The sequence below is a fragment of the Argentina anserina genome, chromosome 3 (assembly GCF_933775445.1).
Source record: "Argentina anserina chromosome 3, drPotAnse1.1, whole genome shotgun sequence".
NCBI classification, from domain to species: Eukaryota; Viridiplantae; Streptophyta; class Magnoliopsida; order Rosales; family Rosaceae; genus Argentina; species Argentina anserina.
The window spans coordinates 29,206,410-29,229,739 of NC_065874.1; the positions used below are offsets into that span (position 1 = coordinate 29,206,410).

The 23,330-nt window shown below is 38.4% G+C and overlaps 5 protein-coding genes and 1 non-coding gene across 6 annotated transcripts; 4 read left to right on the forward strand and 2 right to left on the reverse strand.

Moving 5' to 3' along the window:
- The first annotated feature begins 4,145 nt into the window (after window positions 1–4,145).
- On the forward strand, window positions 4,146–5,924 carry LOC126787432 (probable xyloglucan galactosyltransferase GT11). The gene has a single exon (XM_050513319.1). The coding sequence runs from the start codon at window positions 4,146–4,148 to the stop codon at window positions 5,922–5,924; it is 1,779 nt and encodes a 592-aa protein (XP_050369276.1).
- A 442-nt stretch (window positions 5,925–6,366) lies between these two features.
- On the forward strand, window positions 6,367–6,438 carry TRNAG-UCC (transfer RNA glycine (anticodon UCC)). The gene has a single exon. It is a non-coding gene; the product is annotated as a tRNA-Gly (tRNA).
- A 129-nt stretch (window positions 6,439–6,567) lies between these two features.
- Window positions 6,568–9,132, forward strand: LOC126788298 (PGR5-like protein 1B, chloroplastic). Its single transcript, XM_050514276.1, has 7 exons — window positions 6,568–6,881; window positions 6,974–7,036; window positions 7,119–7,205; window positions 7,564–7,792; window positions 7,932–8,005; window positions 8,104–8,202; window positions 8,810–9,132. Exons 1-7 carry the CDS (start codon window positions 6,669–6,671, stop codon window positions 8,900–8,902), a joined length of 858 nt encoding a protein of 285 aa, XP_050370233.1. The 5' UTR covers window positions 6,568–6,668; the 3' UTR covers window positions 8,903–9,132.
- A 238-nt stretch (window positions 9,133–9,370) lies between these two features.
- LOC126786249 (uncharacterized) lies at window positions 9,371–11,726 on the reverse strand. Its single transcript, XM_050512015.1, has 4 exons — window positions 11,455–11,726; window positions 11,094–11,197; window positions 9,836–9,965; window positions 9,371–9,717 (listed from the first exon to the last, which is right to left on the reverse strand). Exons 1-4 carry the CDS (start codon window positions 11,563–11,565, stop codon window positions 9,679–9,681), a joined length of 384 nt encoding a protein of 127 aa, XP_050367972.1. The 5' UTR covers window positions 11,566–11,726; the 3' UTR covers window positions 9,371–9,678.
- Window positions 11,727–13,073: 1,347 nt separating this feature from the next.
- LOC126786247 (oxysterol-binding protein-related protein 3C) lies at window positions 13,074–17,967 on the forward strand. Its single transcript, XM_050512013.1, has 10 exons — window positions 13,074–13,278; window positions 14,190–14,283; window positions 14,605–14,721; window positions 14,822–14,894; window positions 15,003–15,121; window positions 15,264–15,385; window positions 15,879–16,055; window positions 16,390–16,534; window positions 16,924–17,102; window positions 17,206–17,967. The coding sequence occupies exons 1-10, from the start codon at window positions 13,175–13,177 to the stop codon at window positions 17,450–17,452; spliced, it is 1,377 nt and encodes a 458-aa protein (XP_050367970.1). The 5' UTR covers window positions 13,074–13,174; the 3' UTR covers window positions 17,453–17,967.
- A 410-nt stretch (window positions 17,968–18,377) lies between these two features.
- Window positions 18,378–21,290, reverse strand: LOC126786248 (DEAD-box ATP-dependent RNA helicase 7-like). The gene is made up of 7 exons (XM_050512014.1): window positions 21,196–21,290; window positions 19,937–20,557; window positions 19,500–19,631; window positions 19,258–19,401; window positions 19,063–19,174; window positions 18,911–18,981; window positions 18,378–18,782 (listed from the first exon to the last, which is right to left on the reverse strand). Exons 2-7 carry the CDS (start codon window positions 20,462–20,464, stop codon window positions 18,705–18,707), a joined length of 1,065 nt encoding a protein of 354 aa, XP_050367971.1. The 5' UTR covers window positions 20,465–20,557; window positions 21,196–21,290; the 3' UTR covers window positions 18,378–18,704.
- Window positions 21,291–23,330: the final 2,040 nt, after the last annotated feature.

Consider the following 23,330-nt stretch of genomic DNA (forward strand, 5'->3'; position numbering starts at 1 on the left):
GGCGTGATCATGGTCGGCCTAAGGCCAAGGCAATCAAGGCAAAAAAACTTAGGCCTCAACTTGAAGGAGACCTCCATTTTTCTATGATTGTTCAATACATGTATTCATTTTTATGAAAATATACTTACACAAGAAAATTATGTGAAAATTATTTGTTACTGATAGATTTGAAGATTAATCAAATAACATAAATATAAGGTAGGGTAGGCCTTATAAATATCACTAGAAAACTTCCTATTACAGCCTTATTTTGACGTTTCATTTTATATGTCCCTCAACTTCTATAATTCCAATACTAAAACATGGCCTTATAGCTACAACTAAGATTTTTTATCTTACAAAAATAATAATTAATAGTTAAGACATCTCAAAATTTCAGCCTTAGATCCACGTACACACCTTTTTTTTTTAAGTGATCATCACTTTAAGGAGTTTCCATAGTTTAAAAGTTATATAAACGTGCATAAAATTAGTCTTTTTTTTAAAATTTAGTACGTAAATCTGTTAATGTAGTACATAACTCTATTTGAGTACATGTCGTAAATTAGATCACTTGATGCACATTGTTAGAAATAGAGTGATTTTGAACGGGTGCGCGCGGTTCTCATCAAATATCGACTCTATTTGTTGAAAGATAATTCAATCAATTTTTGTCCATGCAACTATGATACAAAGAAAAATGATTAACTTGTGCCTAAGGGATCTTCACTTGTTTTAGAAAAGGAACCTATATGGTGTCGAGGCAGAGGCAAAGCTAAGAGGACGGATGCTGCCCGTGCTGGGCAATATATTTGATTATGAGTTTATGACTGAATGAGTTTCCTTTCTGCTGGGTACAAACTAACCCAGCATAGACTTTGGCTTTGGTTTGAGTGGCTTCGTTGCTGACTTGCTGTGACTGTTGAGTTGAGTTGTTGTTGTTGAGTTGGGGAAGATGAGGTGGGGAAAGATGGAAAATCCACAACTATTTGATCGGATTTTGCATGTCTGTGTTGAGCGGCCGGTGCTCTCCTCTTTTAATACATATTTGCGTTTTCTAATAACTGCTGGGTTTTCTAAATGGATGCAGTTATTTGTTATCCTTCTTGCTAATTTTCATTTATATTCCTAGTCTCCCACATTCACTTCTAGCTAGTCATCCATAACTATTTTCTTTCCGGTGAAACCTACATTAAGTAACTTTTAATTTTTCTGCTTACCTAACACACGGAGTCTAGATCCACCACTGTGTCAAAGTAGATAATTCCCCATGTGTTTCGACATACTGGATCTGGTCTTATCGGCAAGCCACCACATTTTTTTGTTGGTTAAAACAAGCCACCACTTATTAACTCACTAAACTAGTGAACAACTTCGAAATAATGTTTTAAGTTTTTTTTTATCAAAAAATAATGTGAAGTTGGATCTATCATAAAATTGAAAATTTGGGCCTAGACCAAACCTCTTGGGTTAATATATACCCACTAGTCAAGGACCTGTCATAAAAAGTTGGATCTATCAACTCCAGTCAAGAATCCACAAGTCTCCTCTAAAGAGAAAGCCCGTCGGCTTTGAAGTCCTTGTCTCCTTGACCGAGCAGGAGTTGTACCCTCGTCTCACGATCTCTAAGGCGCTATATCTAGCTCCTCCATTAAAATAGTAACACACCGGATAAAAGTCTTTGGGCCATGGCCACCACCAATCCAATCCAATGCCGGCTTTTTCTGCGCCACCGCAACCAAGCATTACACACTCCTCTGACCCGATTGTTGTCGACGTCAACCAAAATCGCCACCTACACTGATCTTTGACTATCCAACTGGTCTCCACGTCCAAACATAAACACATCACACCCAAGGCCGTCTCAACGTAAATTGAGATGGTCCAAAACCTTACCGTCACGCAATTACTTGTCAAATTCCATGAGCTAGCAGTGTAATCTATTAAGCAAACTTTGCAAGCGTTCGACACTTATCAAGGTTTCTGATGCGTCTATCTATTCTTTATACCTAATCATAGTTTAGGGACAAACAAATTAAGCAATTGGATAGTTCGCCATCAGTTCAGCTCATCATCATCTGCATTATTTCCAATTTTTTTCCATCATTCCATGCAGATGAAGACATAGTCCTTTCGAATCCCTGCAGGCTTAAGGAGATTGGAAATTAACTGAAAGGGGACTCTCGACTTGTATATGTACGTAATTTTGGTTAAACTAAGTGTTTTTTGACTTTATCTACTGTGGAACGTAGTAGTGCATCTGTGTATGTACTACGTACGTACGTGACGCGACATTGCCGTCTCGATTTCTCTATGCACTGCTAAGTTTTAGTACGTTCGAATAGTTTGATTAATCATATCATTCGAAAACTACTACGCTTACTCTCTCAAGTCTCATGCATGCAGGTTAGGGAATATACGTCCCATTTCGATGGCATAGTATCGATCAAACGTACGGTAGCATATTACCTGGTGCACAAGCACAACTGCATATATAATCCCATATTGCCACAACAAAAAATGCTGACAAAGGCCACTTTTCTCAGCCACACGATTTGGTGTTTCGTGGGTAGTGTGGGGGACTTGAGGAGATCCGCCACAATTGTATTGTAATGTGATAAATTTATTAATAAATTAATATCTCAAATGTGGCTCAACTGGTCACAAATCTCATGAGGTTGGTCCATATATGCCACCACAAATGTGGTGCAAATGTGAGATTTAGTGAGATAATGGACCAAAGACCACGGCAGTATTCTCTGGCTTTCCTCAGTCCAACCCGAACCTACCTCCCAAGTTCTTCAATTCTCCTCACATTTCAACAACCCCACTCCTCCTAGTAGGGTTCTCAGCCCGATGATGATACTTACACTACCTGTGAATTCCTCCCCAATTCCAACCCAAGAATTGGTTGATTTCATAATACTAGAACAAATAATGAGAACTTGTGATGGAACTTCAAAATCTATCATGGAGATAGGAGTGTTTTTATTGAATTGCTATGATTAATTGCATATTTCAATATGAAGCAAGAGAGGTACAAATATATTGACCAAGAACAAATTGGGAAATATATGGAGGAGAAGAACAACTGCAACTCTAGAGGAGTATATTAGGAAATAAAATTGTTCAAAAATCAAAGGAGGTGTGTTTAGCAAATATAGAGGTGCAAATAGAATCACCCTTTCTTGTAGTCTTCCTTATTTCTTTCCTTATAATCACCATATGAATAGGCTAAACTTAACAAATACGAACGTAAATTGAAAATAACAGAGTGGCTACGTCAAAAGAGGTTGGTGTTTGTTTAAAGTTTGGGATACAGAGACACTTGTACGTGGTCTGTACTTCTTTCTTCAATCTCAGATTTCTCATTTGCTTTCCTCATATGAAAGAAACCATTTTCGTACGAATTGCAAAATATTTCTGAACAGAACATCAGTGAATCCATCTAGCATTTCAGCTTTGTTCTGAAGTGCTTCCATTTCTAATAATAGAGATTTTTAACTAAAAAGTAGCAAGATATAACCGACTATCAAAATTAATGATGCAGTATAATCGATTTTGTCATCATAACTCTGGCATTATTAGAAGAAAAGAAAAACATAAATTTTATTTTATTTGTTTGAAGAAACGAAACGGATATTCATGCGACTCTAGCTACTAGGTCAATCTATTTGAGATCAATATATTTCAGATCTTTGGAAGTCCATTGAACGTAGAAATAACAGCTACTGAAATTGAGTGGTTTCCCAAAGTCGGATACAAAATAGAATGTCTTGACTTCCGAATCTAATTTGCTTCATCTTTCATCTCTCATTCTTTTCCCTTTCTCTCTTTCAATGCTTTTTCCCAGATATTAACCCATGCACAGCCCTATGCAAATCCCATGCATTTCCTTGCTTCTAATATCCTCCAGCACATCCATTATTCTTTCTGAATCACAAGCATAGATTATCAAATCGTAATCGCCTTCCCTCCATAGTACCAACGATTCGTATTTGTATTGGTCATTTTCTCTTCCATTTTCCTCGCATAGGGTTTCAATTCTTTGCTTTACCTCTGTGCCACATATATTGCAATGAGGGTGATTCTTATTGATCCAAGATAGACACAACGAAACAACGACGAATCGCAGAAAGTTCAGATTAAGGGCCTTTCGTGACAACATGGGAAGGCCTTTAGTGACAACCGGATTATGCCGTCAATCATGGTTCGTGGTCTTAGCCTCTTTTCTTATATGGCTTTTATTGATTTGTGCATACTATTCCCAGTACATGGTCAGCAAGGGTGTCATGATCACCTTGTTCAATCACAACATCTTTGAAGACAATTCCGTTGGTGGTGCCTCAAGTTCTGTTGTTAGAGAACCCAATGGTGAAAGCAAAGTTGTTTTCAATGACCAAAGTGGGGCTCTGAGAACCAAATATGTTTATGAGTCTGAAGAGCATGAAAAGTCGAAGAAAGAATTAGGTCGAGCAGCAGATGATAATTCTACAGGGAGTAACGAAGCTCAGCTTGATGCGAATAGGATTATGAAAATACCTATCAAGGAGGATGAGATTCATGCTGATACTAAGTCGGACTTCGAGTCTGAATCCGAATCCGATATGTGCCAAGGTAAGTACATATATGTCCATAAAATCCCTAGCAAGTTTAATCAGGATTTGATAGAGCACTGTAATTCACTTAGCAATTGGACTGATATGTGTGAGTTGTCATCAAACTTGGGTCTTGGCCCTCATTTTCCAAGTAATGAGAGAGTATTCTCCAAAACTGGTTGGTTTGCTACAAATCAGTTCTTGTTAGAGGTCATATTCCACAATAGGTTGAAGCAGTACAACTGTTTGACAAATGACTCTTCTCAAGCTTCAGCAATATTTGTGCCTTACTATGCTGGCTTAGACGTGTCGCGGTATCTTTGGGGCTCCGGCTATAAAATTAGAGATTCCGGCTCACTTGAGCTGGTGAAGTGGTTGAGAGAAAAACCAGAATGGAAGAGAATGTGGGGCAGAGATCACTTTATGGTGGCTGGAAGAATCACTTGGGATTTTCGGAGATTTACTGATGAGGATTCAAATTGGGGGAACAAGCTGATGCTTCTGCCAGAGTCGAAGAATATGACCATGTTGACAATTGAATCAAGCCCTTGGAGTAGTAATGACTTTGCAATTCCATATCCTACATACTTCCACCCTTCAATGGACACTGAAGTGTTTCACTGGCAGAACAAAATGAGAAGACAGCGGAGGAGGGTCTTGTTCTCATTTGCAGGAGGTCCGAGGCCTAATCTTCATAACTCTATCCGAAACGACATCATCGACCAGTGTAAAGCTGCAAGGAGAAAATGCAAGTTGCTAGAGTGCTCTACTGGGCCAGGCAAGTGCCACAAGCCGGTTTACGTGATGAAAATGTTTCAAGGTTCTGTGTTCTGCTTACAGCCTCCTGGTGATTCTTTAACCAGAAGATCAATGTTTGATTCTATTCTAGCTGGGTGCATACCTGTATTCTTTCATCCCGGTTCGGCCTACGTCCAATATGTGTGGCACTTACCACAAGACTACACCAAATACTCTGTGCTTATCTCAGCATTTGACATACAGAACAAGACAGTGAGCATTGAGAGTGTCTTGAGTAGAATTTCAGGACAGGAAATCGTAAAAATGAGGGAAGAGGTCATCAGATTGATACCTAGTGTTGTGTATGCTGATCCAAGTTACAAGCTGAAGACTCACGATGATGCATTTGATATATCTGTTAAGGGGGTTCTAAAGAGAGTTGACACAACTAGAAAGGACATGAGGGAAGGGAAAACTACTAGTTTTGATTTTGCAGAAAAGGTGAGTTGGAAATTCAATCTGTTCGGGATAGTGGAAGAACATGAATGGGATCCCTACTTTGAAGGAATGGATGAAAAGGCTAAACGAAGAGAACATGTAAAAGCATGAAGCCTTCTAATTTTAGTTTTAGAGTGGTGATCAGCTCTAGCTAGCTAGCTAGTTTTTTTCTCATGCAAACATGGACATTTTGCTTTCTTCTTTCTTTCCTTCTTTAGTAGAGACGTGTTTTTTCCTACTTTAGCTCTTGTACAAAACACTGATTGCTTTCAAAATTGGAACATTCAACCAACATAAATTCTATATTAGAATCTTTTCGCTCTCTTCATTACAAATATATCCCTCATACACTCTTTAAACCTCAACCTATCGACTACATATGACGCTTATTTATATCCTTAATCACGTACAAGCTGCAAAAACCGGTAAGAAACCCCCCACTAAGTCTACAATGATGAAACGAAACACATAGTAAACTTCTCTGTACTATCAAGCTGCTCATACTATAAACAATTGTGTCCAAATACCTTTCAACAAGAAATTCAGCAAGCAAGCGTCTGTAGTCCAACGGTTAGGATAATTGCCTTCCAAGCAATAGACCCGGGTTCGACTCCCGGCAGACGCATTTCCTCATCTTTTTTGTTGCTTTTCGAAAACGACGTCGAATCTAGAGCTGGAAATGTGTACTCTTCTCTCTCTCTCTTTTATTCTATTCTCTGCCCAGAAAAGCGAGACTCATCCTCAGCCAATCAACCCCACAACCCCAGAGATATTTACGCGCCAAAACCATTTCCGTGGCCCAAACTCTCTCCTCTCTGTCTCTCCAACCACTCAGCTTGAGCTTTTCAGAGTCTCATGGCCGGCACGGGCGCCTCCTTCGCTCCCCACTTAATCGGGTCCACCGTCCCCGAATCCTCCAGAACCCTCCGCAGCACCGGAGCCCCATCCTCCGCTCGACTCTCCACCGGCGCCACCACCCGCGACGACCTCGGCGCCGCCCCCTCCTGCATCTACGTCGGCCCCATCGAAACCGCCAGCAAAGAAACCCTCGAAGCCCTCTACCGCCAAGTACGAATATTTACTTTTAATTTTTTTTTATGGATGCAAATTAATTCCGGTGAATTAAATCAATGATTGTGGTTTTCCGGTGCACGCGGCAGGCACGTGATGCGTACTACAGCGGCGACCCTTTGATAGTCGACGACATGTTTGATAGAGTAGAGGTATGTGACTGTGTGCGTGACTATTTTGGTTATGTAGCAAATTTGGGGTTTGCAGACTGATATTGTTTGATTGGGGAAACAGATGAAGTTGAGATGGTACGGTTCGAAATGCGTGGTGAAGTACCCTCGTTGCAGTCTCCGGCGACAATCGGCTTATGCTGATGCTGAGGTGATTGATTTTGATTTTACTTCATGAATATTGCTCAACTAGCTAGTAGTTATATGAGTAGTGCTAAGAGTTGCTGAAGTCTGTAATGAGTAATGAGTAGTGCTATTTGTAGCTCAAGTCTGTAATGTTTTACTTGAGCTTTTTCTTTGGAGTATGACATATGCCTGTTTTTGGATATTATCCAACTGCTTTAGTCACCATGTAGTTGTCTTTCCCGATAGAATCACCACGTAGTTTGCAAACTCATGTGTTGTGGGATATGGCAAATTATTGTCTTGTTACGTAAGGGTATACACCAAGATTTTAATTTGTGATTTCTGTCTCTACTTGAATATTGAGTGACATGGATGTAGGGCAGGCAGACGTATCACAGGTTTTTGCATTAGCGAGCATATGGATACTCTTTCTTGCATTTGGCAGTGCGTCTTGTCTCATGCCCATAATATACACCGTTGGCCTGGCCTATCAAGATGTAGTCAGTCGGGGACTTCCATATGCAAATCAAGCAGCTGCTCTTTCCATGCTGAATGGCGTTCTCTTTATGACATTCGGTTCTGTCATTGGTTTCCCAATTGCAGCTGCTTCGGGTAAGTTACTTTGCATCCATGATCCTATCTTTTTTCTTCTTCTTTTTCAAATCATGAAAACGAAATTCAATAGTCATTATGGAATTAAGCATGTTCTAATCTTCTTGTAGTTGATTTAAGTAAACTCCTTTTCTCTCAGTTAAAGTACTTGAAGGGCTATGGAGGAACGACTTGATGGCACTCAAAGGAGCATGCCCCAATTGTGGGGAGGAGGTAAGTTGATCATGACAGATGTTGTTGATAAGAGCATCCAAAAGCTGTTACTCTTTTTTTTCACTCATCATTTTCACTGATTGACACACTTTCTTCAGGTGTTTGCATTTGTGAAATCAGATCAGTCTAATAACTCCCCACATAGAGCGAATTGTCATGTGTGTGAATGCTTGTTAGAATTCCGCACCACGGCTGAGGTAAGTTGGCTGCTTCTTGGTTCCGACAACAAAAACGCATGTGTTAAAATTTCTATTTTATGAAGAACTAGATATACAAAGATGACCAGTCCAGAGAAGATACGAGTATTTACCTGATGATTATAAACTTTGAATTTTAATATAGACATGCATACAAAGTGCATCATATTTTAAAGGCCAAGGCATTCTTTGAGAGGAAACTGTAAGGAATCTTCAGATTGAAATGGAATACAAGTAATACCATCAGTAGATTCTACACTTTATAAACCACATTAAGATGTGCGCTGAATTTGGCAACAGCCTCATTGAGAGTCTAAACCCTACACCTTGATGAATTCATAGAAAGCACTCACTTTCTCATTTACTAAATATTCATCTTTCCTCCTTTTCCATTGAGTTTGTCCTATGAGTTGCACTTTTATGTTGTGTCGAAACTGTTACAAGATGCATTGCTCGTAATATTGCCTGCCTCCTTCTATTTTTTTTGTAATGAACCTAGCACTCTGAATCTGATTTATTAGGCTGTAAAAATAAATGTTCAGTCGCGTATGAAATCATATTGCCTCCTTGTATTGCTTGCTTCACAAGGGGTTTAATTTTTGTGCAGAAATCCCTTTCACCTCTAGGTAGAAGATGGGTTTATGGACGTATCTATCTTGTTTCAAGAAAAAGTCGAGGCCGACTTCAAAGAAGGGATTGAGATGCATTCTAAAACCTATGTACAGTAGGAAAAATTTTCCAGCTCCCTTTGTCCAATTGTAATGAGTTTCTTTACCTGAGTAGGATCAATTCTTATGTATCAGAACAGAAATAGGATCATTCCATACATTTGTGACTTAGTGTCAGAGGAAATGCATCTCCTAGAATTGTCAGACGATTCAGCTACTTAAGTTTGATGCGTTTTCTACCAAGTTCTGTTGATTTTTATCCATCTGATTGATAAACCTCCCATATAATATTGGAATCAATCGCACGCAGCTCCCAGTCAGGTGAGAGCCTAAACGAGATATCGAACCAAGATCACTCAATGATAACTACATTGCACTTGCACACAATTACCAGGTAGCCAAGCTCATAAATCTTGCCACGGAACAAAGGAATTTAGATATGTTATCCACTTTTTCCCCAGAACAGAACACACCCTGCTCGTCACCGCGCGATGCAACTGTGCAGCTAAAGCCTATGTGAATTTGACTACAGGCAATTTTATTAATGATTACTAAAACAATTTTGATTCTCATCAGTTTTTTGCAGGTCATACATTGCTACAATGTGGGGATGTTTATGAAGAAAATTGACTGAAACATCTATTCACCATAGTTGGATGCTAGCATGTCCATGCTCATATTCGTAATGTTGCTTAATCATAAAGAAATGAGCAAACAGTAATGACTTCATAAGAAACTATCTCATTGTATCCATGGCTATCGCTCTCTTCATGCAACCAAATCCTAGCGAAATTGAATGGATGGCCAATCAGAAGTGTCCCAAGCTGTATATTATAACCCATGCAAGCTGAAAAACATAAAGAGAATAAATCAGAACAAGATCATCAAAAACGAAAAACGGGCCGCTGTACTTAGATGATGAGATAGCAGGCAAGGAGATAAGACCACAAATAATAAAATATTACCAGAAAAAGAGTTGTGGATGCAAAAAGTCCCTCTTGAAGGAGTGCTCCATGACCGCCAAATTCTTCTTCATCAACCTTCAGTATCATCGCATAGTAGCCATATATAATGCCAGTGGATAACGCAAGAAAACTGTAATTCAAAAGTCCCACCTCATAAAGTCAATAAATTATTCGAAAGTAACTATAAGAGTAAAAAAATTGTTCAAAGAAAGTGAAAAAAATATGCTACATTAGTGAAGACTGAAGATTCAAAATCACGAAACACTATTTTTGAACATATTGGGCAAGAATCAATTCTTTTAGCTTGGTCTAGACTCAAACATAAGTTGTTACTGGATCCGATGAGTACTGAATGCTATCAAGTTGGAAACAGTTAAATGAAAAGTGTAAACACCAAAGCCCCTTTTAACTCTTTTGAGTATAGGTGCTGTACCTATTAGAGATAACCATAATATCACAAAAGAACTTGGCATAGCATTGGAAAAAAGCAGATTAATGAATGAGCCATTTCTACATTTGCTCCTCAAGGGAAGAGTATGCCATTGATTGTCATCTAACTTTTAGTTCAACTGACTGGCTGTGCTAGTATGACTGTATTTGTTTTAATAAAGTAACAGCCACAAGTCCACGACTCATCTCTGACTTCACGTGCCTTCTTCAGAAAGCTCACAAGACGCAAGACCTAGAAATTGTCCAGTATTCCCTCTTGAATTTAGAAAGTAACTCTATAAATAGACAAACAAGACTATTTAACAGGACAAAAAGAGTAACTCTTGAGAATGGTAAGTTACGAAACCTCTACAACAATATTGATTCAACCGGAATGATAAATGAATCGTTTTTTTTAGCTTTAAAGTAGCACCTAGAGATTTAAGACTCATCATGGTACTGTTAATCTTCCTAAAATGCGCAGCTATCATCCCCAACAAGCTACAAAGTCGAAATTTTATTGATTCCTATCATTTATTCCAAGCAAAATAATTAATGATTTAACTCTTGAACCAACACAAATTGATCTTCCCCTGCATCTATTTTCACTAAAGACTTTCCTCGCTGATTTCCAAACTCAAATCATTACCTTACAAGTTTCAAGTATCTTTTACTTAACCTTAGAATGGTTTTGCATATCCTCTACACCCTACTCATCAAATTTTCTAAGAGCCTCGATTACCCTCTAACTCAAGTATCCTCCTACTTTACAAGAAAATCCCATTCACTTAAGCATAAATGTAACAGTCGAAGATAGTGATAAACTTACAGGACAAACCAAATGCCTCCAACCAATGGCACGGCACCCCATAATAGCCCACACATAAGAGCCATCCCTTGTCGAATCCAATGCAACACATCTCCCAATTGATCCTACACCAATCAAAAAACTCAAATCAAAAATCAAATCCTACGCTACGTAAATTTAGGTCAAAACAAACTCAAAATGTTACACCAAGTAATTAGGCTGCTTAGATTTAGAGGCAGCTGTTAAGCTACTCCCAACAGTTTCAACTCATTTCCAAATATATACAATTAACTTAAAAAAAACTACCATAAATATTGAGAATCCAAGCTCTGAGAATCAAAACCGATACAGAGAAGCATAGCGAGAGAGAGAGAGAGAGCACCTTGTCCCAGGAAGCTTCTGGATCGAACAACTTGGCGAACTTGAACGGAGACAAGTGACCGCCGCCGTTCTGGTGCTGCTGGTACTGACCGTTGGCCTTTGCTTCTTTCATAGCTTCCTCTTTATCCCGACCTAATACCTTCACGGAATTCCGCGGACTATTTGACCGCCGGGGAATCGGGGGAGACGATCGGAGCTGGTTAGGGTTTTGGATTGGGGCGGAGAGAGAGAGAGAGGAGGAGAGAGAATGTGAGCGTGAGCGTGATCGGAGTGAAGTGGAAATATGGTTTAAAAGGTGAAAAATCAAAGAGGACTAAACGTGTAGGATTTAATTAGGGAATAGAAAATTGGAGGAGGGTGGGTGTGTAGATCTGATGCGATTGGGTTTGGGTCTGTCTGACTGGGAGATTCATTTCTTTGTAAATACTATTACCTCTCCTCTCCTCTCCTCACGTGAACTCTTGACTTCTTGAGAGAATTTGATACCCAGTCGGAGAATACCTGCTGTTTCTTTTTGGGCTGACAATAATAAGGCTTTTTGTCTATAATAAAGAAGGCCTAGCCCAGAATCAAGACCACATAGGCTTGAGACCACCAATCCGAGTCAAAACGCCTTCCCCCTACCACCGAGAATCGATTGCCATTTGATCACCTGTAGTGTTTTCGTTTCCACTTGCAATTCATAAAACAATGTTGAAGATGACTTCTTAAAGCGATTTCGATGGACTGATACCATTGTTACTTTCTGATTTTCGTTAGCATTTTGACTCATTTAATAATAACACCTGCATCGTTTCAATCCTAGTGAAAAAAAAAAAACATTGGTGCTCATAGTAGTGTAAGCTCTATAGCCCTTGAGCAAGTTATGCACTATGGGAAATTCCTTTTTCTTTTTCTTTTTTTGTTACATCTAAATGAAATGCATCGAGCACGACAAAAGTAGTTTTTAACAAACAAAAATTATGACGGTTGAGTGAGCTACCACTCCATATCGGTAACAATTTAGACTCCTCAACATATATTACATAAGCATTTTTGAATGCGGTGAATATCTTTAGTGTCCACCCTACTTGAAGTTTAATAATAACACAACACTATTAACTGTAAGTAAATTTGCTGACCAACCCTTATTTGCCCACCCACACACACCCACCTACATTAATGACATGTGTCATTTTCATCTACCATGGTTAGACTATAGTTAACCCTAAAATTCTGAATTTTATTTTTTACCTTAAATTAAATAATTATAAAAATATATTATATATAAAAAGTTTCGGGTTTTGGGTTTTGAGCTTAGGGTTTTAAAATTTGTAGAGTTTGTAATGGTTAAAAAATAAGATAGATTAAACTCTAAAAAATATTTAATGTAAAATTACAAAAAGGAAAAATCTATTATTGTTATTTATATAAATAATCATAATTATACCATAATTAATTTAAAATATGTGTCATTAATCTAGATATATGGACACGAGAATGATCAAATAAAAATAGTCAACAACTACTCTTTAAACTCCAAAATGGAAAAGAGTTTTTTTTTAAGGAAAAGGAAAAGAGCTGAAAGAACAAAAAAAAGAAGAAGGGCACGCGCCATTGTGGGGAGCGTGAGACTTTGTTCTCATTTCAGCGAAGACTTGTTGCAAAAGCCAGAAACAAGATTTTCTCCATAACATTTTGATCTCTCTCGATTGGAAATATCGAATTAGGGTTTTCCAGAAATGAGTGGGCCAAACGACAAGGATGAGAAGAACAAGGGCTTCTTCGCCGCCATGAGTTCCGGCCTCTCCGTCTTCGGCAACGCCATGCACCGATCCGTCGGCGGGTCTGCTTCCATTTTCCCCTCTCAATTCCTTACTTTTCGTCTCCTCAATTTTCAATCCTTTTGAGTTCAAATTTTCCCTACTTCTGTATGTTGTTTACTCACAGTCAGTTGTTGATTTAGATATTGGTAAATTTGACCTGAGATTGATTCTAGCTGATCAGACTTGGTATGTGACTGTGATCTATGATTTCGTATGATGATGCTGAATTTGGGTGTTCAAAGGTGTGCCCTTTCGAGTTATTAGGTTTGAATTATTAAGTTGGAGTGTTGAGTGAGGACTCTAGCGCGAAATGTGTACTCGTTCGATACATATCAGTTTAAGAATTACCAATTTAGTCATGGATGTTAGATGTGTGGCATTGATATTAGATGCTTCCCAACATGCGATAATCTTCAATGTAGATGTCTTGCTTTAGATTAATTTGGAGGCTTTTGCTTTTGCCTTGGATGAGACTTTAGTAATGTGTACGGCAGGGGGAGGGGAATGACTGGAATTATTATTATTATTTTTTAATTTAATGGCTATTTAGTGCAGACTTTTTCATCGGTCCTGATAAGGTCTTAGGAAAACCTATGAAAATTCATATTGATCCCCGGATGGTTTTTGTAAGCTAGTTATATCAAAGGAGTTTCAGGAACTACAGAGAATAACGCCTTAGTGATAGTTTTACTCTTCTTTTGGGAAGGGGTTTCCATTAATGTTGTGCATAACTGTCAGCAGTATATACTCAGAAACTTTCAATAGTGTCCCATGGAGATTTCCTTATAAAGCTTATACAGAACTTTGTCTTTTGATTTAGCCATTCATCTGCTTGTGTACAACAAATTGATAGCCGAAATATCCTCGTACTTCCGGTAGTTGTTGAGGAGTGAATTCTGTCAGTTGAATGTAATTCTCCTGTTTCATTTAGGATGCTTGGTTATGAAGGGGTCGAAGTTATAAATCCAGATGGAGGCAAAGAAGATGCAGAGGAGGAAGCTCACCGAGGAAGATGGAAGAAGGAGGTATGCTACCTTTTCATCTCTACTATCTAAATCTGAAGGATGTTAGCTACCTATGTGGCAATATGCCAACTTTCATGTTTAATCAGATTGCAATGCTTCCTGAGTTTTAGGTGTTACTGTGAATCTGTATAGGTATAGCATTAACTCATATACTTTATTGTAAACAGTTGATGCAAGTATATGTGGCTTTTAAGCATTTTCTTGTCAGTTCTCCCATTGCTCCCTACAAACTATAGGAATTTTGTTACTTCTTTCATGTAATGCTATTGATATCATACTTAACCTGAATTGCTTATACATCTGTACATTTCTCTGTTAAAGGAACGAGACGGTTACTGGAAGATGATGCAGAAGTATATAGGTTCAGATATAACTTCAATGGTGACACTGCCTGTATATATTTTTGAGCCAATGACGATGCTGCAGAAAATGGCAGAGGTTTGTACTAAACATCTAATCTGACTGCATGTCTATGCCTGGATAGTTTTGCACATTGTGTATATAATTGATGGTTTTGCCAACCGTGCAATTTGTACAGCTGATGGAGTATTCACACTTGTTGGATCTTGCGGATGAATGTGAGGATCCTTATCTGCAGTTGGTGTATGCCAGTGAGTACGGCTTTCCTTCTGTATATATAAATGTATATTCGCTTGTGATGCACATTCAAGATTCGTTATATGTTTGATGTATCTATACACATCTCTTATTCATTACAGCTTCATGGGCTATATCTGTCTACTATGCCTACCAGCGAACATGGAAACCATTTAATCCTATACTTGGGGAGACTTATGAAATGGTCAATCACTGTGGGTTTACATTTGTTGCAGAGCAGGTGAGCTTTTGAAGGCCATGATTTTTCTAGTTTTTTATGTATATACCATCCCCCCTTCTCCCCCCCCCCCCCCCCCCCCCCCCATGGTGTTTTACATTATCTCTTCTACTTCTCAATTGACTGTCAAAAAACATTATTTCAGATCAGTCATCATCCACCAATGAGTGCTGCTCATGGTGAAAATGAACATTTCACTTATGATGTGACGTCAAAGCTGAAAACTAAATTTTTAGGGAACTCTTGTGATGTGTATCCTGTCGGAAGGTATGAGAAACTCTGCCTGTACTTCAGTATGTAGGTTGTGATTATTACTGCATACACTAGTGCTTAATTTATGATAGAAGGTTTTCTTCTGTTTTAGTGGTTTGTAGAGCTAATTCCTCGGCAGAGCTCAGTCTCTTCCCCTAGAAATTTAAGAGTTATGGAATTCTGGAAAGTAGAAATGCATAATTCACTATCTACTTTGGCTGTGTTGTAAGGGAAGGAAAAATATGTAAGAATTGGATATGCTAGATAGCCGAGCACATATTTCAACCCTACATTACATTATTTGAATTATGCCAATGCATTATTTCAGGAATTTTTGTTTTCTTAACTTCTGTTGATATGGTTGGCTATTTGAAATATTCACGTAAGCAGATGAGATTTTATCAATCATTATGAAGTGTTTTCCTTTCTTTCTGTTAAACATATATACTCCTTAAATTTAAAAGCCTGGGCGGAACATTTATGTTATATATTCTGCGTTTGTTTGCAGAACACGAGTGACTCTTAAAAAATCTGGTGTGGTCTTAGACTTAGTGCCACCTCCCACAAAGATAAACAACTTGATATTTGGAAGGACTTGGGTTGATTCACCTGGAGACATGACAATGACGAATCTAACTACTGGAGATAAAGCTGTGCTATATTTCCAGCCATGTGGCTGGTTTGGGTATGACTTCCTTTAAGCATGCTTTCTTCTGTCTATGAATCATTCAAGTATATTAATACCATGTTGTTACTGCTAGTTTTTTTTTTGTAGTATTATAGTGAGATCGAACTTTCTATTTTTGCCCTATTAATCTCATTGGAGTGGATTACTGACTTGGTGTTAATGAAGAATAACGCTTCAAAATAAATGATTCACTGGATCCTGATATGAGTGGAGTGTTTCAGTACAATCTACTCATGAATGAATTTTTAAAAGATTACTTTTGATTTATAGACCATGTACTAGTTATATCTTTGTCAAGTGATGATAAAATAGAAGCTGTATTTTGTTGCAGTGCTGGTCGTTATGAAGTGGATGGATATGTGTATAACGCTGCCGAGGAACCTAAGATGTTGATGACTGGGAAATGGAATGAATCCATGAGTTATCAATCATGTGACTTGGAAGGGGAACCCCTTCCAGGAACAGAATTGAAAGAGGTACTCATCGTCTATCTCCGTGACTCCGTCGTATACTTTCTGTCACTCAAATTTCATCTGCAATATGTGCAATAGTATTCATTGATTTAAGTTTACATCTATATTATTCTTATGAAGAGCATTCTAATACTGTCATATTGTATAATTCATTATATACCATATGGTGTACGTGTGGAATTAAACAGCTGTTACTCATTCACATTTAGTATATATTCAACAATATCTATCTGCTAGGTTCAGCTATGTTCTTGAATACAGAAACGAGGGTTTGAAGAAGATAAGGAATAATTTATATGGAATCTTATTATGGCACATTGTGTGATCTGTGCTGTTGGTTGTATATACCAAATCCTTTAGCTTTGCACATTCACAAAGAATGATATCTGCAGGTTTGGCATCTTGCTGATGTTCCGCAGGATGACAAGTTTCAGTACACATACTTTGCACATAAAATAAATAGCTTTGACAGTGCTCCTAAAAGGTTTTTGGCATCGGACTCACGTTTGCGCCCTGATAGATATGCACTTGAGAAAGGTGATCTATCCAAAGCAGGTGCAGAGAAGAGCAGGTATCTCTATCCAAAAGAGAATCAGTGTTGTATTATGTGTGATATTTCTAATTTACTGCCATCACCATGGAACCTGTTATTTATCCTTTTTACTTCCTTTAAGATTGGAGGAGAGGCAAAGAGCTGAGAAGAGGGAACGAGAAGCCAAGGGACAAAAGTTTACACCAAGATGGTTCGACTTAACAGAGGAAATTTCACCTACACCGTGGGGTGACTTGGAAGTCTATCAGTATAATAGTAGATACACTCAACACCGTGCTGAAATTGATAGCTCCAACTCTGTTGATGCGGTTGATGTGACATCAATTGACTTCAACCCATGGCAGTATGGCAATGTGTCCGCAGAATGAGGTATAACCCGTTTTGTGTTAGCATGTTTTGATTCTGATACTGGCCCATTTGACTTTTTGGTTTGTGAAAGCAGTTGCTGTCATGTGTACATTGTGTCCCATTCCAGACTCCTTCCTAGCTAGCTAGCTTTGTTCCTTCTCCCTACCCCGAATCTCTGTTTGTCACTGATATCTCTCATAGTTTATAGAAAGGCAATGAGATGGAAGGAAGTTAAAAAAGTTTGTTTGGTTAATGCTATGATATTTGGGGCCAAAGCCTTCTAGTTGTATAACTAGCTACTTGGTGCCAATCCCTCAACCAATCATTTCTTCTCCAGTTCTCCCTACCTGAGATCTGTTAAGTACTGATATCTCTCATACATGAGAGAATTGAGATTGAAGAAAGTTTAAAGATTTTGGTTAATGGTATGATTTATGTGCCAAGCTTTTTGAACAAGGTACTTAATGCCAAACCTTTGATTGTTCCATTACTTCTCACTTTAGAAACACTGCTCTGAGTTTATGAATTTTGATATGCTGGTTTTTTTCACGATTAAGTTATGCACAGTACTTTAAGCTGCTGGGAAAATAAATACAGGTCTTGCATACATTGTACGGATCTTGTTAGTCTAATGTATTTTCTGAGGATTATTGAACAGCAAAAGACCTAAACAAAGCAGAAAGATAAACTTATCTTCACATTGTTGGCGTGCCAAAGAAAGTAACCAAATTCCATGACTTAAACTCGATTGATAAGACGGAGCCGAAGAAAGTAACCAAATATCAGCTTATGCAATATTCCATGGCAACATCAATGTCTCCCGTCCATGTATTGTGCGTTTGGTTTCGACTCTTATACCTACCTCAATGGCAAATCAATTTTATAAATTTTAGAATGTACTGGTTAGTTACTCTTCTCTAAATGACATAATGTTTGTTTCCTACATTATACAGCTCCTTTAGCCCACAAGCACTGGAGGTACGATAACAATCCTGCAGTCTTTGTGCTCTGGATTTTTCAATCATGAGAAAGCCTCAATGCAAACAATAGTTTTAATTTCCTCCTGTAAATAGAAAACTGAAATTAAAAGTGGACTTTCATTTCAACAAAATTGATCGGACACATTGGGAAAAAACCGATCAACTTCACTACCACCAGTCGATTTACTAGCTACATCACTCTTGCATGCGACCTTCACATACAGATTAGATGGTGCGCAACGCGCTTGGAGACTTCACCATCTGTTACTAAAGTCGCCGCGACCTTGGCTCCTTAAGTGGCCTTCATTTTTTTATTACTAGTCAGATCAACCTTTTTATAACCTGAGGTAAGATACCTGGAGGGAGCAATCTGAAAACAAAAATGAAATTTGTTCATAGAAATGAAATTTGTTCATAGGTATGCGCCAAAGGTTCATATGTTGAAATTTTTTGGTTCATAGGTATGTGCCAAAGTTGAATTCGGGTTCATATTCTCACCTCTTTCAACCAAGGGGGCATGTTTGTACTGAAGAGAAGTGTTTGAACTTTGGTTACATCATTAACCTTGCCTGCAAACCCATGAAACAGAACTTAATAAAGAAGATATGCAGTCTAGCTTTGTAAAAATTCATTGAGAAATTGAGGTATACCTAGAATGAACTCCACATGTTCAACTAACCCCTTCTTCGACAGTTCATCAGCTTCACCAAGGACCCGAAACTTTAAACTGCTCAAGTCTATGTTGCCCTCGTCTATATGATCCTACACCAAACTCACATTAAGCAAATATAACACTACTACCATAACCCAAAATTAAATACCCGAACTCGATCAATCTCTATTACCTTTACACGACCAGGTGTTCCAACAATGATATCAACCTGACCTCTCTTTAACTTCTTTGTTTGAACCTTGTGGGAGGATCCTCCGTATATACAACATGACACTAATCCCAAAGAACCGCCGTAAAATCCAAATTCCTTAAGAACCTGAATGAACCAAAATAATTGTCACGGGTGGATATGATACTAAAGCAAAACAAACTGATCCCCCTCTCTTTTTTAGGTTGATGGTAAATGCCATATACCTGTATGGCCAAGTCCCTTGTAGGTAAAAGTACGATAGCACTTGGAGCCCTGTGTCCAGTTTTTTTAGATTGTTCTGCAGAACCATTTATTAGAGTCTGCAGGATGGGCAACACAAAAGCCAGAGTTTTATCCTGCAAGCAGCATTGCAAAAATGGTATATATTATCTCTAATATCAACACAAAAAACTAACATTGTATTTTCTGAAATGTATCCTTCAAACGAAGTCCAAAAGCACAGAGATCAGGTATATTACATGTTTCTACTCAATAACAGTTCTATTTATCGGTACCTACATGAATATTCAAGTTTATTTTAAACCTTTCCATTGAATCAATCCTATAGATTTACTAAACACCAATGTATGATGATAAAAATATCTTACTACGTAGTGCCAGCAAGTCAGTGGAAATTCAAAGCAAGTTACTACTTCAGTACCTGGCCAGCAGGAGCCTGTGCCAGCAAGTCGAACCCATCCAAGACAGTATCAAAGGTCATGGCCTGAATTGGAGACAAGTTCTTGATCCCTCTCTCCTTCAACTTAGCCCTCAATGGCTGCAAAATACGAGACTGTGACACTGCATTAAGGTTCTCGTCCTCCTCCTGCACATTCTGTTTGTTCCCCTCTTTCTCCTCCTTGGTTGTCTTTGATTTCTTTTTAGCCATCAGCACCACATTCGAGGCGTCCTCCTCCACGTTCCTTTTCTTCTCCTCTTTCTCCACCTTGGCCTTCTTTGATTTCTTTTTAGTCTTTTGCACTTCCAACCCGCTGTTGGGTTTGGCATTGTTTAAGGGCTCAATCATGTTTTCCTTGTCGCCCGCATCTGCGTCCTTATCCAAAGCCTTTCGCTTCTTTGACTCTTTCTTGCTCTTCTTATCGATGCTCATCGGAACAGGAGTTTCCATGTTTTCCTTTTTTGCCTTCTTCATCTTCTTCTCCTTCTTGTCAGTACCTATCAAAGACATGCTGGTCCTCTATAGGGTGAAATGTGTATTTATTTATAACGTATATGTGATTTATAGCTCAAGAGAGAAGGCCTTCTCCTGCTTCTTCTCCGTCTGCACAATAAACCAAGCCACACCAAATGGTTCTTATCAATTCAATTAGCTTTTCATCTCAAATCATATCAAAGGTTTTGGAACTATTCCAATATTACAATTTCTTTCAAAGACAATTAAGTAAAAAGGTAGTGGTTTCACAACCAGTAGTTTATACTTTGTTCTAAAATCTGCTATATGCATCAGTTTATCAGCAAACAATTTAAATGCCCTGTCTACTTTGACTTATAATCCTTCAAAGACTTCATCCTTGCTTTCTCACACTCTCACTGAACAAAATTAAAGCATGCATGTGCAGGTGTGCAGGTTTGAGCATATCTCATCTCTAAATAATTCCTACATTTTCCACAAGAATCTCTTTCACTCAAACAATTTTGTCAGGAAAAAAAACCCCTTTAACAAATCTAAATCAGACTGCTCCTTAACTTTAAACAAATGCAGTAAACACAGCAAAAAACTACAGTCTGGCAAAGACAAACTAAAAGCACCTATAAAAAATCTCGGCATGTAATGTAGCAAAGGCAATCTACTATGAGTTCTGAGATGTAAACTGACATAGCTAAAGTCAATGTTTCTCCAATCCATATCCAATCTATTTTCTCAATGCAAGAACAACGACTCGATATTCGAAGGCTTACCCAGTTACCGAGTGGGATGGCGGACACTATCGGCGCTGTCCGGGGTCGTTGCCGGACGTCACAGCGATTTCCCGCGGGTAGAAAGTGGCTACTCGACTCAGGAAAACCAGAGGTTGGGGTTTTGGCTACTTTTATTTAGGGTTTTAGTTGCATGTAATTGGGCCGTCGAATTGTTCGGACCGGCCCATGAAATGTCCATTCAATACGACTGAGGTAAAAATGTTTCTAAAAAAGAGGTAGAAAAACTCGCAAAGATACTAATCGATCCCGGAAGTTGTTGGTTCAAGACAAGTAGCTGAAACTTGTGATGAGGAAGTTGCTCCAATTTATTAAGATGATCCAAACTACAAGTCTAATAACCAACACTTGACTCGTTTGGCTCCGACTAGTGAGTACTCTTCTTGGCCTGCCAGTGTCGACACTCACTGGCCGGCGCCTAAAGAAGGCAGACAGAACAGACAAGTCTAACTTGCATAGTTGCATGGTATCATGAATGTCTGCTTTGTCCAAACAACCAACCTCTTCTGAACGCAGCTAAGGCCTGCCGATTCAAAGTGGCCAAAACCCCTGCTTAAACTCGAATGATGAGATACGTACTTGCATAAGTGTCCCGAAGTTGCACTACTCATGCTCCCGAAGAAAAACTTGGCAAGTTCAACTTCGGAAAGTATTAACGGAAAGGACTTGTGCATATGAAACACTACTGCAAATTTGTAATGTCACCAAGATGACTACCCTACCTGCCATTTCTAATCAAAAGTCCATGAATCTTTCTCATGCACCCTTTTATATGGACCCAGATGACGAGATTCCCTCCCAGTCATGTCCTTCCCAGTTTAACATGTTTGACATCTCCATGATTAAAAGCTTCTTTCTAGTTTCTACCATTATTTGAATTTCGAATTCAAATGACTAGAAATAGCATGTCCAATTCTGAGACTGATTGCCTCCATCCAATGCCCTCTGTGAAATAATTCATCTCGGAACAATTGAATTTGAACGAATGAATAAACTGGCCACTGGGAACTGGGAAGTGGTCGTTTTCAAGTGCTAGTACTAGTTTGCTAAGGCCCAATGGCTATGGCCCTCCATTATAGATGCATTACTTCTTTGAACTTTGAAGTCTACTAATTATAATTAGCCGACAACCTACTGTCTAATTAGTCGGATTTCACTCAACCCATCTTCATCAATCTTGTTCAAAATTGTTGTTGTTCTAAACTCTGGTGAGTGACTCATGACTCGATCATCACATCTGATTACAAAACTTAAGAGGTTTGGTGATCCACGAATTATGCAAACTTCACATCACTCAACAAATTTATATTGTAAAAATCATGGCAACTCACACCAACCAACGTATCATCTATGTAGTTCAAAGATATCAACAGTATTCAACTGCTAATTCACGTAATTAGTTTCATTTTATCTATTAAAGTTCATAACCCGATCACCAATCTGTCAATCAACAACTCATTTACAACGTGACTCACACAATCAATGGTTGCAAGTTACTAAAGTTGATAACATATATAGTAGAATTTACAAAAATTAATGAACTGTATGCAACTGTTATTCACTCCTGATCGATATAAATTAAAATCTGGTATGGAGCACAATCATCACATACATGCAAATGCAATTAAACTTGAATGATCATAAAACTTGACACTTTCTTCTGTGGCATGGGGCTCTTGAAGATATGAAAGAGCTGAGTTTAGGTATATATATATTTATTTATTTAGTTAGTTATATATCGTTCATATGGCGTCATTTCTTTCTTAGTTGAAACATGGCAACTTGGATGGGTATGGTGCAGATGGCTTTGCCTTTAATATTAGCGTATTTTGTTGAAGAACTAACGGGGTATTCCGAATAAGTTCTCCATTTTAAATGTGGAGGAACAATTTTTTTAATGCTTAATTTGGAAAATATGAAGATAGAGTTTGAAGCTAGCTAGCTCTATTCCATTCTTCATTACCTGGATAAGTCATGGGTCAAAAGCTTACTATTTGGCACAGTCAATTATGCCATGCTATCTTTCCCTAGCCATAGCCTTCTTCTTGGTCTTCTACTTCATTTTGTTTTATACTTCCTCTGGTCAAGTCTACGCCAAAGGAGAAGCTACGGTACTG